Source organism: Geotrypetes seraphini, chromosome 7 (genome assembly GCF_902459505.1).
Source record: "Geotrypetes seraphini chromosome 7, aGeoSer1.1, whole genome shotgun sequence".
Lineage (NCBI taxonomy): Eukaryota > Metazoa > Chordata > Amphibia > Gymnophiona > Dermophiidae > Geotrypetes > Geotrypetes seraphini.
In genome coordinates this window covers 110,365,463-110,385,285 of record NC_047090.1, presented here as the reverse complement: position 1 = coordinate 110,385,285, position 19,823 = coordinate 110,365,463, and the positions used below count along the sequence as shown (strand labels likewise).

The window sequence follows — 19,823 nt, the reverse complement described above, 5'->3', positions numbered from 1 at the left end:
TTACTTAGGACCCTTTAAATCCCAATAAATAAATAAATTTAAGATTATGTGAAATAATGTTAATGAACATAAAGAAGGCAATAGAAAAAAAGAGTTCTTTATAATTTCTATCCTTTGAGAACAGTACAAAGTTTTCCCAATTCAAATGGAAAAGATGGAGTTTTTTTTAGATTCTGCTCACACTGTTTCATTGGTAGCTCAAGGAGAATTGCATTCAATACCACATGCATCGTTACCATCGCAACAGTAGTAAGATAGCATTAGCATGTACAAACATTTTCTGGCAAAAAATTATTGGGATTTATTAACTACATTAACATAATAGTTTTCCCATGTTAAAAAGAGAGAGGCGAGAGCAAAAGGCTGGTGTCAATAACAAATACTAGCTGAATAAAGCTCTACTGTAGCTGAAACAAAGCAAGCCTTTCAGATGCAATGAATTAAATTTTACTGCTTATGAATTTTCCCTGCCCTGCAAGATTGACTTATTTTCCCTAGTTCTTCCACTTTGAAGTGAAAGGTTTGTAGTGCTAGCTTTTAAAAGCTTTCTTGAAGTGAAGCATTTTCTTATTCCTTTGGGGATAATGTGCAGAATACTTTGTTAGAAATGAATACAGAGGCACATCACTTCTCACATTATAGGATTTAGGAGAATGCACCTAGAGATAAGCAGAGGAAAGGATAAGAAGTCAGGCAGGGGAGTATCTACATCCAGACTAGCCTAATTCACAGTTTAAATGGTAAGCTGGTCAGGAGTTGCTGGTCTTCTTTGATGACAGGTTTGTCAATCAAGTACATGTTCTCTGCTTCTCCGTATTGTCTCAACCAGTTAATATGGTAACCAGCAACACGTGTAAAATGTTCCTGGTATAATGCAAGTTTCAGTGGTCATTCTTACACATCAGAAAGGGGATTAGCTGCAAATTGCAAAAAGGGAAAAACTACCATCTATTGAGAGCTGAAAGGATAATTGAACAACAGAAATCAACCACCAAAGAAAGGCCTACCAGAAATTATAGTATTTCTATTGCCAACATGAAGCCTCAGTATACCACTGCATTATTTAATGAAAAAATGTCTGCACTAGAAATGCAGGTTTAAATATTCAAATCCTCAACACCCAGCTGTTTTATGGGGTTCATGTGTTACCTCAACTGACAGCTTAATTACACAATGCAATGAAAATGTAAAATACTTCTGGAATGTAGATCTAAAAAAAGTTATACATTAATTTCACTATTTAAACTTTAATCTGAGAATGAGGAACGGATGCGGTCTTCCTTTCAGTTGGCCAGGAAAACCTAGACCCGGTCAGTTGCTGCCAGATAAATGGATAACTGGGGCATAAATTTTGAGGGTGGCGGAGTACAGAAGGAGATTAAAAAATTAAATAGCAGTCTACTTAAGAAACAAACAGAAAAGGAGACATACTCTTCCAATGCCACTATGACAGTGCAACCTTTTCTTCAATTCACTGCAAAGGAATTCCATATGCTACTGCACAAAATTCAAATCTCTTCAACTTACCTGCAAATTCATTCACTATGCAGCAACTCATTCTTTGAGTGGAGGAATATAATGGTTAGTGCAATGGGTGGAGAACCTGGGGAACTGGGTTTGATTCCCACTGCAGCTCCTTGTGACTCTTGGCAAGTCACTTAACCTTACATTGCCCAAGGCACAAAAACTTACTAGTATGAGCCCACCAGAGACAGAGAAAGTATCTGCATATAAGAAAAGTAAACTGCTTTGGCTATACCAGAGAAAGGTGTTATATCAAATCCATGACTCTCTCTTATCGCCCTTATAACCCTCCTTGTAATCTTCTAATCAGGCAAGCTAGTCTAATCTAATTTTTTATTTCTGTGTCACGCATACCTACGCAGGCTCAAGGTGACTTTGGCCTAGATTCACTAAGCTCACCTGACCAGACCCTGACCCAATTCACTAACCTTCCTCCCGATCCAATCCCATTCCAATCCACACATGAAAATGAGGGGAAATGGCATGCAAAGTAGGAACAATCAATATTAACAAAACCCAAATCAGTTAGGACATGTACTATCAACTATAGAAAAAAGTCCCAATAGTGTCGCTGAGAGACAAGTGTGTGAGGAGCAGCGTCGGAGCTAACAAATAACCAAATAATTGAGAACCAACAATAAATAATTAATGTGATTATGAGGATCTCAGTGTGGATTGTGAAATCAAATAAAACGACGACTCGCTCAATATTACAATCCGTGTGAGGGCACCCACCCAACACACCACACCTTCATAGAAACCTCATTGTATGATTAGCAATGAAAAAAGTGTAATGACACCAGTGTTAATCAAAATAATTGCTCCAAAGCTGCTCCAACACAGAAAAACTACACAAACATGAAAAAAATCACTTATCGCAATCGGGGCTCAGTGCGAGATGTCAAAACTCCCAAAGTGAAGCGGGACAAACAAGCCCAATGGGAAACTGCATGTGACTGCTTCAAAATAAAGGGTTTAACTGAGCTTCAGTTTTGGAGAATTATCCTTCATCAGGAACCTTTGAATTTGCAAGCACAAAAGCACAGCAAGCTTTTACGTAAATAAATGAGTTTCCCTCAAAGGCCTGTATAATTCAAAGTGGGAGGAAAGATAAGTTGGAGACAATCCCGATACTAGTTTAAAGCAAATGCAAGTGAATTTGAATAATACTCTTGCTTCAATAGATAACCAGTACAATAGTCGTTCTTTTTAAGCCAAAGATTAAACAGACAACTGTATTCTGGATTATCCTCAGTCTTCTTAAAATTTTCTTGCGAGATCCTAAGTAAATGATATTACAGTCATCCAAAATGGACAAAATTAATGACTGTATCAGTAATCTAAATGATGCTAGATCAAAATATTTTTGATGGTCCTCAATTTCCACAAAACAAAAAAGCATTTTTTTACCAGTAGGTCAGTATGCTCAACTAGAGTTAGGTGACGATCTAACGTAACTCCCAGAATTTTACTGGCACCGAGGAAGAAATGTGTGCATTTAGAGTAAATCGAGCAAAAACAAGAGCAAATTGAAAGAAATGATTCTTTCAGGAAAAGATTAGAATACAAATCCTACTCAGCCTATTATGATCACAAATTATGATCAAAGAACTAAGGATTCTAGCCTCTACTCGAAGAATAGTTTCATTTGATCTACATCAGACACCCCAAAGATTCGAAACTTACAGAAAATTAGATGTATGTATGGAAAACAAAAAAAAAAAAACAAAAAAAAGATTGTGGAACAGAAGATCAGATGTACCAGTTTGTAGTTTTCTAAGCGTCCAAATAACTTAAAAACTATAAACAATCCACAAAAGGTGTATACAGTCACAAGTGACCCACAGGATAGAAACCAAATAATGTATCCAATAAAAATGGCCCAACATGGGCTGTATTTTGGCAAAATAGAAATGCCTTCCTCAGGGGTCTTCTAGGGTCCTTGGCTGTCTTAAATTTAAAAACATAAAGGTCACAACAAATCAAGAAGTTAAGAGGCTACGAACAAGCAGCACAGCTTACAAGACTACATTGAAATAAATTTCTATGTTGTTACCATAAGTATCTGGGACAAATTTTAAACAACTTAACTACTTACCTAGTTGGTCAGTGATACTATCCTCACTCCTCTGCCAATTGGGTGTGGATTTGCCACTACCACCAGTGTCAGCCTGGGTGATCTGACGGTCAGTGGAGGCAGGTGATCTACGACTAACGCCAAACCTGGTCATTCCATCCAATAAAAAAAAAATACACACTAAGGTAAAAGAGTAAAATAACGTTTAATTTCGTTTTCAGTCACTATTTGTTTGTCTCATGAGAAAATGTCATATAAACATTTGCACAGAACATTATAAAGTGTTTACATTGAAAGAAAAGCTTCAAGCTAAAACATAAATGGAGGCTGGGACAAGAGTTGGATAGGCAAGGTCTTGAGGTGTTGTTGAACCCTATCACAGAAACCTGTGCCTTCCCCCCACCCCCACCCCCAAGAACTCATCAGTAGATTAAGATGGACACCAGTATAAAGAATTAATTTCCTCAGGTATCATTTCAGATTTTTAAAGTCAATTGATACTTTAATTTAGTAATGGTTTTTGCCTAGGCAACGAAAATAGGTAACAAGTGGGTTGAATTTTGATTAACATTTGTAAGCATGATTAATTGCACAATTAAAGGTATGTTAGTTCATTTTTTCATACTGTAGCTCCTTGTGACTCTGGGCAAGTCACTTAACCCTCCATTGTCCAGAGTCACAAGGAGCTGAAAAGGGGAAAAGAAAAATAACACACCTTTAATTAAATGATTAATCACGATTACATATTGTAATCAAAATGCAGACCCCCCCCCCAAAAAAAAAAAAAAAAAAAATAAAAGTTTAAGAATAAAAATAATGAAAAGATAAAAAATAAAAAATGTAGGGTCTGTGGCCTGCACATGGCAAGAGACATAGAAGGGTGGGCCAAATCCAGAATGGACGCAAGGAGGCTGATGCCGGACAAATTTGTATTGTCTGTATCCTATACATAGCACGAGACAGGTGAAGGTTCAACAACTCTAGTATATTGATCATTGTATTGTCACACACTGTGAGTGAGGAAGCTGTGCAGCTTAGGAGGGAGGGGAATACACCACATATCACCCCATCATGTTTGGATATGGTTAGCATGATGGTGACTTCACAACCAGCATCTAAACATGGGTGACCTAGGTCTAAATGGAGTAGTGGAAGAGACTCTGGCTACCTTGTTGGGCAGACTGGATGGATCATGAGGGTCTTTTTCTGCTGTCATTTACTGTGTTACTGAGTATTACAAATGAAAGAATCTAAAACAGCAAGCAGAATATGTATAAACAGCCTACTTCAGAAAAGCAAGCCTAGTAACAAGTAATTAATTTATTAGGATCTATGTATTGCCTTTAAGAAGAAGTTCACTCGGGCAGCGTACAGCAAGTATAACCCAGACAGAGGCAATAAACAATTACAGCAGTAAACATATTTAAACAACAGTACCCATAGCATCATATGCTACATATATCAACACAAAAGACATTAAAACCTTTAAATGACAGCAAAGAATATAAGAGGAGGTAGAACATATAGACATATAAGATAGAGTAACAGGAGTTAGTGACTAACTTAAGAAAAAAAAATGCACATGGAGAAAGAGTGCCTGAAAATGATATCAGAATACATGTGGTAAGCAAATCCTGCTACAGTATGTGCAGCTGGTGTTAGTCCTTGAGTGTAATTTGAATTGTTTTATATAAAACAACAAGGTTTTATGTTCTTTTAAGAAATGTTATAACATTGAAAAAACATTTTCTTGATAAAATGTTGCATTTTAACTTTTAAGGCACATCTCGTAACTAGTTATATCTGTGCCAATGTTTTCCATTACCTCTTGCTTCTTTATGCTTCCAGCTCAATTATAACTAGGACTGAGATGCGACACCATGAGCCTTTGCAGCTACCTGGAAATATTTTTCCTTATTTCCTTTCAATTTACCTTAGTCTAAACCCCAGCAAGACATCACACACCAAACTCTTCTGGGAACCAGGTAATCATGGGCTCTAAATTCATGCCACTAGGTATCACTTTGTACCAAGACTACGGCACCCTCACCCTGAGGCTGAGTGCTGCATTCACTGCATACCAAGTGCTACATTTCATTTTCATAGTGCAACTGAAAATGCTAGTCAAACATTATGACCTGGAGTACAGTTTAGCTATTAAGTTTCAATAAGTGGAAGAGTTCACATTTGCTTTATCACTGTTACCAAATAGGCTCAATGATGACACAAATGGACAAATGCAAAGACTATTCAAGCATGCTTTCTTTTAAAGAATGAAATGAGAAGATGGAGCAATTGTGGAATGAAGGAACAGTCCAATAATTAGTGCAGTGGGTTGCAAACCATAAGAACTGGGTTCAATTCCAGTTGTAGCTCCTTATGACTCTGGGTAGCACTTAATCCTTTATTGCCCCAGGTACAAAAAAAATTAAGATTGTGAGCCCACTAGATCAGGGGTAGGCAATTCTGGTCCTCGAGAGCCACAGGCAGGTCAGGTTTTCAGGATATCCACAATGAATATGTATGAGATGGATTTGCATGCACTGCCTCCTTGAGATGCAAATCTATCTCATGCATATTTATTGTGGATATCCTGAAAACCTGACTTGCCTGTGGCTCTTGAGGACCGGAATTGCCTACCTCTGCACTAGACACAGAGAAAGTACCTCTAAATCAGGGGTCATCAAATCCAGTCTTTGAACTCCATAACCTTGCCTTATTTTCAGGATTGCCACAACAAATATGTATGAGATTTATTTGCATACAATGGAAGCAGTGAATGCAAATGTGGAAATCCTGAAAACCAGGCTGGGCTGTGGACCTTGAGGACTGCTGTGCAAACCAGTGGCAGCCGTTTCCTCCTAGGTCGGAGGTTGGTTGTGCGACTGAGGGCTCTCCTTATAAATTATTTACTAGGATTACTTTAATCAAGTACCTTTGTACTCCAATTGCTCGTGCAGGCAGTCTCTTCCCCTGCACACAGTTTTCCTTCTCGGGGCTAGGGAGACTTGTTTTGTTACAGTTTTGTTAGCTCCCTATTTTTTCGGGTTGTTTTTGATTCAGGTACATCATATTAAAACAGCTTTGGTTGTACCACAGAGCAGTGTTTCCTTAGTTGGTCCAGGCAGGGCCGCCATCAGAAATTTCTGGGCCCCTTACTGAGCAATCCTATTGGGCCCCCCACGCACCCCTTCCCCCCTGACCCCCCCCCCCCCCTTCTTCCATGGGCCGAATACACACATACTTTTCTCTGTCGCCGAACTCTTTGACCAAAAGATTTGTAAGCCTGCAACCACGTCAAGGTAGACTCTTTCAGCAGGGCCCTAAACTAAACTAATCTATACCTATCTATTCTAAACTAACATATGTCTAATACTGAACTAATAACAAACTAACAAACATCTGCATAATAAATAACTAATAAACAATAGTGCTAGAAGCTATAATTCACTTTTGAATGTAAAATCTCAGTTAAGGATTTCTTTTCACCTTTGTAGGCCAGAAGTAGATCACAATTGCACAATATTTTTTGTAACAAGTATTAAATGTGTTTTTATAAATACTGTAAGCTTAATAAATATATCAGAAAAAACTACACATCTGAGCGCATATCTGAACATACACATCTGTATGATCCCATCCTCCTTAGCTTGCCTATAGCTGCATCATGCATGTTAAAAATGTACGATATGTTGATATGTGCACCTTCCTTCCTTCCCATCCATCCTCCTCAGCCTGTCCTTACACATCCACAGCTGCATGTTAATGATGATTTATATGTTATGATGATAAATAAGTGCATATGAGCACATCATTAACATGCAGCTGTGGATGAATATAAAAAAAACCAATATTCTGTACAATTGTCAATTTATAAATCAGCGTCTTCTCCCCACTCTCTCTTCCCCATTTCCCTTCAGCGTCCTCATCCCACTCTCTCTCCACTTTCCTTCAGCGCACGCACATAAAAACAAGCAAGTAATTTATATCATTTTCATTCTATTCATTCATAGAAATTAAAGTCTAAATAATGCCAGTCACATAACAAAACATGATTTTACAAAAATAATTCCCTGCACAGTCAAGCCTGCAAGGATTACTAGATGTCTTTCAGCAGCTCCCCTCTCTCCCTCTCCCTTACCTTCGTAGCCAAGTCAAAATGATCTACCAACAATAAAATTTTAAAAACACAAAGCACGTTGTACGCAGAGAAAATGTTAATTATCATTTATATTCCGCGGGTTTTCAAAGAGGTCAAGGCAGATGACTTTATGCAATGTCACCTCAGTAACAACTATACAAAAATAGACAAATATTCCCTCTCCCTTTTTACTAAACCGCAATAGCGGTTTTTAGCGCAGGGAGCTGCGCTGAATGCCCCACGCTGCTCTCAACGCTCATAGGCTCCCTGCACTAAAAAACGCTATTGCGGTTTAGTAAAAGGGGGCCATTGTGCAAAATATAGACAGCATATATAAATTCTCAAAGCAGACACATTTTGATCACTAAATTGAAAATAAAATCATTTTTCCTACCTTTGGTAATTTCATCAGTCTCTGGTTGCACTTTATTCTTCTGACTGTGCATCCAATATTTCTTCCCTTCTTTCAGCCTCCTGTATGCTTCCTCTCCTCCAGACCTCATTCCCTCCCCAAACTTTTTCTTTGTTTCACCCTGCCCCTTCTTTCTTTTTCTCTCTCTCCATACCCCCTTTCTTTCTGTATGCCTTGTTTTTCTCTCTCTCTCACCCTGTCCCATTCTTTCTATCTCTCTCCACACCCTCTTTCATTCTGTATGTCTGTCTTTCTCTCTCTCTCCGTGCCCCATTTTTCTTTGTTTCACCCTGCCCCCTTTCTTTCTTTCTGGCTTCCTGTCCCCCCTTTCTTTCTTTCTCCCTGCCTTCCCCTATGCCACCACCATTGGGAAAATGCTGCCACCACCACTGGGGAATAGGCTGCCACTGCCGCCATCGGAAACAGGCCGGCGCCGAGTTCGCCCTGCTTCTCTTCCCCGCGGGGCCGACCAACTCTCGCCACCCGACCTCAATTCTAACGTCGGCGAGGATGTTCTAGGCCAGCCAGGCAGCGATTGGCTGGCCCAGAACGTCCTCTCCGACGTCAAAATTGATGCGAGTGGCAAGAGTTGGTTGGCCCCACGGGGAAAAGCAGGGAGAACTTGGCGCCAGCCTGTTCACGATGGCGGTAGTGGCACTCAAGCGGCTAAAGAGCCGCAGTTTGCCAGTCTAGGGAGAACACTGGAGGGTGGCCAGCTGTGTATCCCCTTGGGACGTAAACCCGTGGCGGGGCGGACCGCCCACCCCCCACCCTCCCCCACCTTGATATGCCACTATCTGTACCTCACTCCCTCCCTATGACCAAAATTTCTCCTTTCTTCTATTCCCCGTTTACACAACCATCTCTTTCCCTCCCTTCCTCTCTCCCAAGTCCATGCCTTCTGTGTCCAAAAACCCATTCCCTCCCCCATCTCAGCATCTCTTTCCCTCCCTTCTTCTCTCCCAAGTCCATGCCTTCTGTGTCCAAAAACCCATTCCATCCCCCATCTCAGCATCCTTTCCCTCCCTTCCTCTCTCCCAAGTCCATGCCTTCTGTGTCCAAAAACCTATTCCCTCCCCCACCTCAGCATCTCTTTCCCTCCCTTCCCCTCTCCCAAGTCCATGCCTTCTATGTCCAAAAACCCATTCCCTCCCCCACCTCAGTATCTCTTTCCCTCCCTTCCTCTCTCCCAAGTCCATGCCTTCTGTGTCCAAAAACCCATTCCATCCCCCACCTCAGCATCTCTTTCCCTCCCTTCCTTTCTCCCAAGTTCATGCCTTGTGTCCAAAACGCACTCCCTCCCCCCTTTTGTGCCTCCCAGCCCATCTTTGCAACTTTCTCAGCAAAACGGAGCTCGAGCCGAGAGGCTTGTCTCCTGTTTCCTGCCTGCCCTGCCGCGCACAAATAGCCGACCGGAAGTATTCAGCACTGACATCGGGGAACACTTCCGATTGGCTATATGTGAGTGGCAGGGCAGGTAGGAACAGAAGACGAGCCTCGCGGCTCGAGATGTATTGAACTCCGCAGGTCCCCCATCCAGTTCTCTCCTGTGCACCTGGGGCGGACCGCCCCCCCCTAGGTACGCCACTGGGACCAGCACCGGTCCGCGGACCGGCGGTTGAAGAACTGTGGCCTAGGACCCTGGGGGAGCCCGGGCCCCCTGTCAGCTCCGGGCCCCTGAATGCAGGACTGGTAGTACTGCCCTGATGGCGGCCCTAGGTCCAGGATTCCCCTATTGCCAGTCAGGCCAAGATATACACAATGAATATGCATGAAAAAGATCTGCATATAGTGAAGGTAGTGTATGCAAATCAATCTCATGCACCTTCATTGTAGATATCCTAAAATCTTGACAAGAGAGTACTCCAGGACCATCTTGGGCAACAATGCCATATTTAGGCAGTATATAGCAAAGATTGGTGTTCCCAAGGACAGCAGGCATATATTTTCACATATGGGTGATGTCATCCACAGAACCTGGTACTTTTATTACGTTCAGCTGTGCTCAGCGTAAGATGTGTACGCTTTAACTGTGGGTTCTGATGATGTGATGCGCGATATGCGCTCGTACTACAAGACAATGTTCGTTTATCAAATTAAAATTTAATAAAATGTTTGCTCGTCTTGCAAAACACTCGCAAATCACGTTATTTGTTATCCAAGGTTTGACTATACTTGATTGTGGAGGCCTTCCAGATGAGCACCCCATTCTAACATCAAAACATCTGTTATAAGCTTTTGAAAGCGCAGGGTAGGGGGCTGGAAGGGAAGACTGCGAGTGAAACTGTGAGGAGCCATCCAGCATTGGAGAGAATGAAAGAGGTCAGAGGTGACTTAGATTCATGGCTTGAGGCCATTGGATCGACAGGGTCCATTGTGGGACCCTGAGGTGAAGACATGCAAATGGTGTAACATGTATCATTGACATCATGTGACCAAGAAAGCATAACATCTGACGTGTGGAAGTGCATTGAAAGGTGGAGACTGCTTGACAGATGTGAATGAGATTGTAGACTCTCTGCTCCAGTAGAAAAGCTTGACCCTGCGTAGCATCCAAGAGAGTTCCTATGAACTCCAGCGCCTTAGCGATGTGGCTTTTGGTAGATGAAGACAAACTAGAGCTGATGGCATGCTGAGCTGTTTGCGAAGATGAAGCCTTGATCAATCAGTTGTACAAACAGGGAAATATGTGAAACCCCTATGTTCAAAGAGCAGCTGATCAGTTTGTCTGCCACTATCATAGTAACATAGTAGATGACGGCAGATAAAGTCCCGAAAGATCCATCCAGTCTGCCCAATCTGATTCAATTTAAATTTTTTTAATTTTTTCTTCATAGCTATTTCTGGGCAAGAATCCAAAGCTCTACCTGGTACTGTGCTTGGGTTCCTACTGCCGAAATCTCCGTTAAAACCTGCTCCAGCCCATCTACACCCTCCCGGCCATTGAAGCCCTCCCCAGCCCATCCTCCACCAAATGGCCATATACAGACACAGACCAAATGGCCACCCCAGCCCATCCTCTACCAAATGGCCATATACAGACACAGACCATGCAAGTCTGCCCAGTACTGGCCTTAGTTCAATTTTTTATATTATTTTCTGATTCTAGATCCTCTGTGTTCATCCCACGCTTCTTTGAACTCAGTCACAGTTTTACTCTCCACCACCTCTCTCGGGAGTGCATTCCAGGCATCCACCACCCTCTCCGTAAAGTAGAATTTCCTAACATTGCCTTTGAATCTACTACCCCTCAACCTCAAATTATGTCCTCTGGTTTTACCATTTTCTTTTCTCTGGAAAAGATTATGTTCTACGTTAATACCCTTCAAGTATTTGAACGGCTGAATCATATCTCCCCTGTCTCTCCTTTCCTCTAGGGTATACATATTCAGGGTTTCCAGTCTCTCCTCATACGTCTTCTGGCGCAAGCCTCCTATCATTTTCGTTGCCCTCCTCTGGACCGCTTCAAGTCTTCTTACGTCCTTCGCCAGATACGGTCTCCAAAACTGAACACAATACTCCAAGTGGGGCCTTACCAATGACCTGTACAGGGGCATCAACACCTTCTACTGGCTACACCTCTCTTTTTACAGCCCAGCATCCTTCTGGCAGCAGCCACTGCCTTGTCACACTGTTTTTTCGCCTTTAGATCTTCGGACACTATCACCCCAAGGTCCCTCTCCCCGTCCGGGCATATCAGCTTCTCTCCTCCCAGCATATACGGTTCCTTCTGATTATTAATCCCCAAATGCATTTCTTTGCATTGAATTTTAGTTGCCAGGCATTAGACCATTCCTCTAACTTTTGAAGATCCTTTTTCATATTTACCACTCTCTCTTCGATGTCTACTCTGTTACAAATCTTGGTATCATCTGCAAAAAGGCACACTTTTCCTTCTAACCCTTCAGCAATGTCACTCATAAACATATTGAACAGGATTGGCCCCAGCACTGAACCCTGAGGGACTCCACTACTCACCTTTCCTTCCTCTGAGCGACTTCCATTAACTACCACCCTCTGACGTCTGTCCGACAGCCAGTTTCTAACCCAATTCACCACTTTGGGTCCTAACTTCAGCCCTTCAAGTTTGTTCAACAGCCTCCTATGAGGAACTGTATCAAAGGCTTTGCTGAAATCCAAGTAAATTACATCTAGCATATGTCCTCGATCCAGCTCTCTAGTCACCCAATCAAAAAATTCAATCAGGTTCGTTTGGCACGATTTACCTTTTGTAAATCCATGTTGCCTCGGATCCTGTAACCCATTAGATTCAAGAAAGTACACTATCCTTTCTTTCAGCAATACTTCCATTATTTTTCCAACAACTGAAGTGAGGCTCACCGGTCTGTAGTTTCCTGCTTCATCCCTGTGACCACTTTATGTATAGGGATCACATCCACTCTCCTCCAATCCCCAGGAATCACTCCCGTCTCCAGAGATTTGTTGAACAAGTCTTTAATAGGACTCGCCAGAACCTCTCTGAGCTCCCTTAGTATCCTGGGATGGATCCCGTCTGGTCCCATCGCTTTGTTCACTTTCAGTTTTTCAAGTTGCTCATAAACACTCTCCTCCGTCATAGTATCTGTGGTGGTTTTGGTGGGTTGTTTTTTTTTTAACCTTATCTGCAAACTCTTCAATTTTATCCCCTAGCAGGTAATCTCCTTTACAAAATACAGTCGAAAGGCATTCTTGAACCAAAGTTTCCAAATCAGAGACTCTGAGTAAGGGCTAAATGGCACATTGCAAATTTATCTAGCCATATACTTTCTCGTAGTGAACAAGTTCTTATATAATTATTGAAACTATTTTAGTTTGTCTGGAGAAAAGAATTCCTCAAACTCAGAATTTTTTAAGTAAGGATTTTAAATAAATGGACATATAGAATTGGTAGTCCATAATTATATTGATGAGCATAGATGCTTGGAAAATGCATTTGCCAAAGGAGTCTAATGTCCTGCTTTTTCTGCCTGGAGGAGCAGAAGCATAAGATTGTGAGTTGTGTGAATGCTTGAGGGTAGATTCCACAACTAATGAATGGTGTTGAAGTTGAGTTTGTTCATTCAAATCCTGGACACGTTTGTATTCTATCAGGTTTGGCAGTGTTACCATTTTTGCTTATTCACTTTTGTATTCTATACATTGTGTCTACCTTTTAATGTTTTTGCTTATTAAAAGTTTTAACCACAATTCGATTTAACAACAGCACGGTGTACAAAATATATAAAAACAAGAAACGAAAAGACCACCACTTAAAATAGGAAATCAAAGAAAAGACAAAGCAAAAAAAAAAAAAAAAAAATTAAATCCAAGTAATCTATAAATCTAAAAAACTACCTGGACTGAGAGGGGGTTCTCCCAGTTCTTAAATAAAGCATCCTTCACGACCCTATGCAAAGGCACTTTAATGCATTCATTTTGTGGAGCTTCAAAGTCAAGGAGGTCAAAAAGCTCAGAGGGAAGTTCTTCCTCTGTTTCCATTTTAATGGGCAAGGCTGACCATTTGTTTGACAAAGCCAGTAAAAGATATACATTCTGGTGGAAATTTGCTCCATTGGAGGTGGAGAAGAAGGATCAGAAGGTATACCATAGAATTTTTCTGCTGAATATTCTGACAAATCCTCTTCTGAATGATTGGAAATAACTGAGTCAGACTCCTTGAAGTATTCCCTGGTAGATGAATCAGGGAGTGTGCATCAAGAGGAGCGTTTACTTGTGTCAAGGTACAGGTTAATGGACTGACCCAAGAGATAACTGTGCCAACCTCAATGCTCAATGTCGAGCAGGGGTGTGCGACCTCATCCTTGATAGTTGCTTCGATGCATCCTCAAGCTGGGCTGAAGCAGGCATGGAACTCTAACATCTGTGAAGACTGCATCTGCAGTAGTTCTGACAGCTCTCATCCGAGCATAGCCAGAACTCCTCTTGGAGAGACGGTGCCGGTACCAGAAGAGATGTTGGCAAGGAAGCAGTCCGTTATACCAGATGTCAGGGAGGGAGTGGGAGACCTTGGTGTTCAGGGAAATATCAGCTGGATCAAAGGAGAGCAGTCTTTGGTGTGTCGATGCTTAGTATGCATCAAAGAAATTGCTGCTTGGGAGGACGCAGTTTCATGCTTAGAAGGGGAAGGATGTTTGTGCTTCTTAGCTTTATGTGCCACGTCCCTTGATGTTCAAGGCACAGATGAAGATGATGTAGAGTCCTACCTCTGTAAGGAACCTGATGTCCACCGCTCTGGATACATTGTTGATGTTCTTGGAGCTGATGTCTATGCCTGTGTCATAGGAGGTTGAGTGTCGGGTTCCAAGTCCCCTGCCATGCTTGATGCAATACCGCAAAAGTTTACAAACTGAAGTTTTGGGGATTTCAATGATCTCTTTTGCATGTGGGAGCAGAGGTTACAGTGAATGTCCCGATGTTCAGGACCTAGACACTGGACATACTAGTTATGTGGATCCGATTACATCAGGAACATTTCTTAAAGCTACTCAGTACCCTCTTTGACATGGAGGGATAAACAGTTAACGCCAACTCAAAGGGCTCAATGGCCCAGGGAGCTTGGTTGACGCTCCTGGGAGGATAAATATGGCTCGGAATGGCACGAAAGCCAAAAAACAAAAAGTCAACAAAAATGAACCAAACATGTAAAATATTAGAACAGAATAAAAAGAATGAATTTTGTGGAAAACAATGAATAGTAAATACAAGAACGCACAAAAGAACAGCAAAGGTCTGATGCACTAAAGAGAAAACTGAAGACACAGCTTCTCCTCCACAGAAAACAGATGGTCCCACGAGCCAACATCAGGTTTGAAGGCACTGTCTACAGATTTAAAGTAACAGAGCATTTGGTAGTGTCCATACCGGTTCCATGGATGACATCACCCCATGTGAGAATATTATGCTTGCTTGTCGTCAGAGAACAAATAAATTACCCTTAAATGTTTCTAGATGGTGCATATAATTCATGTTTTATATCAATGCACACACTGCTAGAGATTAATAATGGAAGTATCATGCATAACTGAAGCAATTTTGTTGTCAAGGTGCAAAATGGTTTAATACATCACATGGCCTTGCAAAAAATAACTATCATTCAAGATTCTTTGATTATTTAACAGTGAGAGTTTTAGAAAACAATTTTTTTATTTGCATACATATTTATGCACTAATTGCATGTAATCCTTAACATTACAAGTTTTCACAGGTTCCTGTGGCTTCTGTTGCTCTGTTCTCCTATCCGACAATAAAAGCCTGCCACTACAAAAGATTCTTGGACAGAATTCTTGCCTTCCAGGCAGGTACATGGAACAATTGGCTTAGTAACGTTTTCGCGCTCTCATCATTCTACTTCAATTTTAGAAAACAGGTAAAAACGAGCTTGTTCAATCGATTTGTTAACTAAGAATCTTCTCAGCTCTGCTTACTCATCAATTATCCCTAATGAACCACACAGCTTTCATATTCCTTCTTTATGTAAGATTGTATAACTCTCATATTCCTTCATTATGTAAGATTATATTGCTGACTTTGATTGTAACCTCTTCGCTGACTTTGACTGTAACCTCTTCGCTGATTGTCCAGCGCTTCTTGCTGTAAACCGCCTCGAACTTCTATGCCTTTGGCGGTATATAAGGATAAAATTATTATTATTATTATTTAGATGGGGAATTGAGCACTGTTCTTAAACAGCTCTCAAAGGTGAGCTTATGCCAGGGTAAGATTACGCCAGTCTATTATTTGTGCATCCCCCTTCCCCCCCCCAAAAAAAAAAAACCAGCCGCCAGCAGTTAGCGTCCTCTTGTACATCAGCACTCTAATTTCTGCACACTTGTAAACATCATTAAAAAGCTAGCCGAGGGTGGTTCACCACTGTATTACCAAACACACATGCCTCTTATGAATCTCTTCATGCATATTATTAAGAGTATTCCGTTTTCCATTTTTTTAATTTGTATCTTCTTTTTAAATATTGATTTTGATTACAGAGGCCACTTAAGGATTTATAAGGTGATTGTGGGCAAGATACCTATAATCACTGGTATCAGTCCGTCCAACATTTACTGAAATTTATGACAGCAACACACTGCTTAATCCTTTGCCCAATTATTTTTGAATTAGTAAAGAAGTTCTTGTCAGTAGGTTTATTAAATATTAATTTGGCAAAAGGAAAAATCTACGTTAAGATAGGATTTCTAATGAATAATTCTTGTGATATTCTGTGCCTTTCTGAGGCCCGAGTTGTTTTGGATTGTGCATGTCCTTCAGAGAACCAGGTTTGAATCAATTTCTTGTGCACTGTAATAAAATGCTTGACAATTGCTGTTTGAACTATCACATTTTTCACCATTTATGCTTTGCCTTTTTTATGTTACTGGTTTTCATAATTACATTCATATAATACTGAATGATAGGCATATCAAAAATATTCCAAATGGGAACATAATATTACAAAACAATTATAAATATATATTTTAATCAACAGAAGGACCAAGAGCAAGTTAAAAAAAAAAAAAAGAGGAAAGAGTTGGAAAAATAAATTTAGGGACTCTTACCAAAAAGCAGAAAATGTGGCCTTAGAGAATTTTTATTCAGGTCTTTTCCATGTGCTAAGGCCATTTATACCGCTGGGGTAAAATGGCAGAACACATCCACTCTCTGCCACAAATATGACCCCCCAAAATATTTTTTATCAGACAAGTAATGTGCACACATCCCATGGGATGCCTCAGCGCACTCCATGATATGTCATTTTTAGCTGTGGTAAACATGTTATTCCTTACCACAGTTTAATAAAAGGGCCCCTAAGTCATTACAACTGATGCAAGTGAATCTAAGCTGGATTGTCCATAAAAAAACCTCTAGATATCTCTCCAGCTACAAGAAATTTAAAGACCTGTTTGGGGCAACCCCCCCCCCCCCCCAACTTCAAAACCAAAAAGGTCCTGTCCTCAAGCCACACATAACAAGGTCATTTTACCATGAAAGTCGCATCCAAGGCTAAGAGAACAAATTCTGTCTATCTTTTCACAAAGTTCCATTCCTGTTTAATTATAAACCCAACCACTAGGATTGTTCTCTCAGTTATCATCTCAAGAGAACTCTCCAGAAATCCAGTAAGATTCATAATATCTGACTGAATGCCCCTTTGATCTTCTAACAGTGACCCACTGCCTGCCCTACCCAGAGACAGATATAACAAAGGCCAACCTACAGAAAGGCAGCACCATAAACATTGCAGTGGCATTAGGTCAACGCACCTTTTGAAAAATTTTACAAACCAGATTTGTACAGATAGATCTTGCATAATCGATGCTAACAAAAAAACATGGGTTCCTTTTACAAAGGCGCGCTAACGGTTTTAGCGCATGCTAGCCGCTATCGCCTCCTTTTAAGCAGGTGGTAATATTTTGGCTAGCATGCACTAATCTTGTGCGTGCACTAAAAACACTAGCGCACCTTAGTAAAAGAAGCCCCATGTCTCTTTCACTCATGCAAAATAGAGATAGACCCTCACTCAGAATACTACTTAGTAATAACAAACTAAAGATAGAAATATGTAGAGAAAAATTAAACTGAACTCCCAAGAAGCCAGGCTATGGATAAAGTGCAACACCAGAGAAAAGAAAGTGATGCATGCCCCCCTATATTGTGCAAAATTTAAAGAGAGAAAATATAAATTACATAAACTGACATATTCCAATCACTGCATTATAAATTAACAAATAAAACAAATGGAAAAGATGATACTATTTTGTTGGACTAAACACATTTTTAATTAGCTTTTAGCTGTCAAACCTTCTTCTTCAGGTCAGGGCAGTAAGCTACTGTTAAGGTATCCTGTCCTCACCTGAGGAAGGTGGTTTTGGTTTCTGAAAGTTAGTTAAAAATGTATTAAAACTAGTACAAATTTAAAAAAAAATATCATCTTGTTTCCATTTTCTATTTAAATTTATTAAAGTTTATTAACACAACTACCACACTACTTTATCCTAAACTAAAATTCCTTTTTCTACATTTTTTACATAGCTATATACTTTTTTCTGTGTTAGTTCCAGTCTTTGGTTTTTGCTTTCCTCATCTTCTCTTAATTCTTTTGTCAGGATTTCGTATCCATTTGTCATTTTCTTTTCTTCTTTTCCTTTCAGATTTCTTCAATTTATTTTTCCTCCTTTCTGTCCAGATTTATTTCTCACTAACCAGTCATCAATTATTCTCTTTTTAATGTATCTACCAATAGCTTTCTGTTTCCTTCCCTCACCCCCAGCTCTCAAGTTTCACTCTACAGTCTCCCTGTTCTCTCTCTCCCTCTCCTTCCATCCAGCATCTGCCCCAGGTTTCTCCCTTCCATACACTGCCTGATCTCTCTTTCCCCCTTTTATCTAGTGTCTACTGCCCTTCCATAACGCATCTTCCTCCTCTCTCTCATCTCCCCCTTCCATTGAGCATCTATACTCTCTCTTTCTCCTTCCAACAGTTCCCCCCCCCCATGCCCCAATACCCTTGCTCCTGCTGTTTTTCCTGACCGGCAGCAAAGCAAGTTAAAAATATTGTAAGGCCCTAGTCTGCATATGTGTGACTGCTGATCTACCTCAGAACAAGAAGATGATGTCAGAGGGGAAAAGAGGGAGGTAGGGAAGGCATCTGAGTGACCCTGCTACAGGGCACTTACTCCTATTATTGCCTGCACTCAGAGAAAAAACAGTGGTGTATCAAGGGCAGGGCAGTGGGGATGGTCCACTATTTTCTCCCATACTCGACATCTCCCTATTTTTCCCTGAATAGCAACTTTTTGTTCCTATCCCTCCCTATGTATTCAGGATTTCCCCATGTAGCCCTATCCCCATCAAGATTCTAAAATTTCCTTGAACGGTCAGGACTTCCCTATTGTTGATTCCATAAAAATTCTAGGAGTGACCCTCGACCGATACCTTATTTTTGACGCTCACACGGATCTACTGACCAGAAAATGCTTCTCAACATTATGGAAGCTAAGAACCATCAAAAAATACTTTGATGCAGCATCATTCTGTCTACTGGTACAATCTTCCATTCTAAGCATGCTGGACTATTGCTACATTATTTACTTAGGATCCTTCAAGAAAACCCTTCAAAAACTCCGAATTATTCAAAATTCGGCAGTACGTCTGATTTTCGGTTTAAAAAAATGGGAACACATTACCCCCTATTATCTAAAACTTCACTGGTTACCCCTCGAGGCCAGAGTAATATTTAAATTCTCTTGTCTCTGCTTCAAATCAATCTTTGGTCTGGCCCCTATGTACCTGGTCTCCCACTTCAATCTGGGTCGCACTATCAGGCCCTCACATAAAATCCACTTATTTACACACCCAACAATAAAGGCCTGCTGTTACAAAAGATTCCTGGACAGAACTCTAGCCTTCCAGGCAGGTAAACTGAACGACTGGCTGGATAACATTATCATGCTCTCATCTTCCTATCAAGGCTTCAGAAAATTTGTAAAAACGAAACTGTTCAACCGATTTGTCACCTAAGAATTTGTTGTTCATTATCTCTCGTATTCTGTATTCAATTCATAGCTATGTCGCTGACTGTCCAGCTCTTCTTATTTGTACTTGCTTTCAGTGTACTTTTATTCATCGACTCTATATTGTAACTTATCGCTGACTGTCCAGCGCCTCTTATTTGTA

At 40.7% G+C, this 19,823-nt stretch overlaps 1 protein-coding gene across 12 annotated transcripts in view; it reads right to left on the bottom strand.

Annotated features, from left to right (window-relative positions):
• SIPA1L1 (signal induced proliferation associated 1 like 1) overlaps positions 1-19,823 on the bottom strand; it is a 484,222-nt gene that overhangs the window by 69,929 nt on the left and 394,470 nt on the right. For all 12 annotated transcript variants that reach the window (XR_004540063.1, XM_033951213.1, XM_033951214.1 and 9 more), the window contains one exon: positions 3,623-3,747. Coding sequence is in view for 11 of the 12 variants with exons in the window: in XM_033951213.1 (XP_033807104.1) it covers positions 3,623-3,747 (125 nt within the window). In the remaining variant the exon portion in view is untranslated. The remainder of the gene's footprint in view (positions 1-3,622; positions 3,748-19,823) is intronic.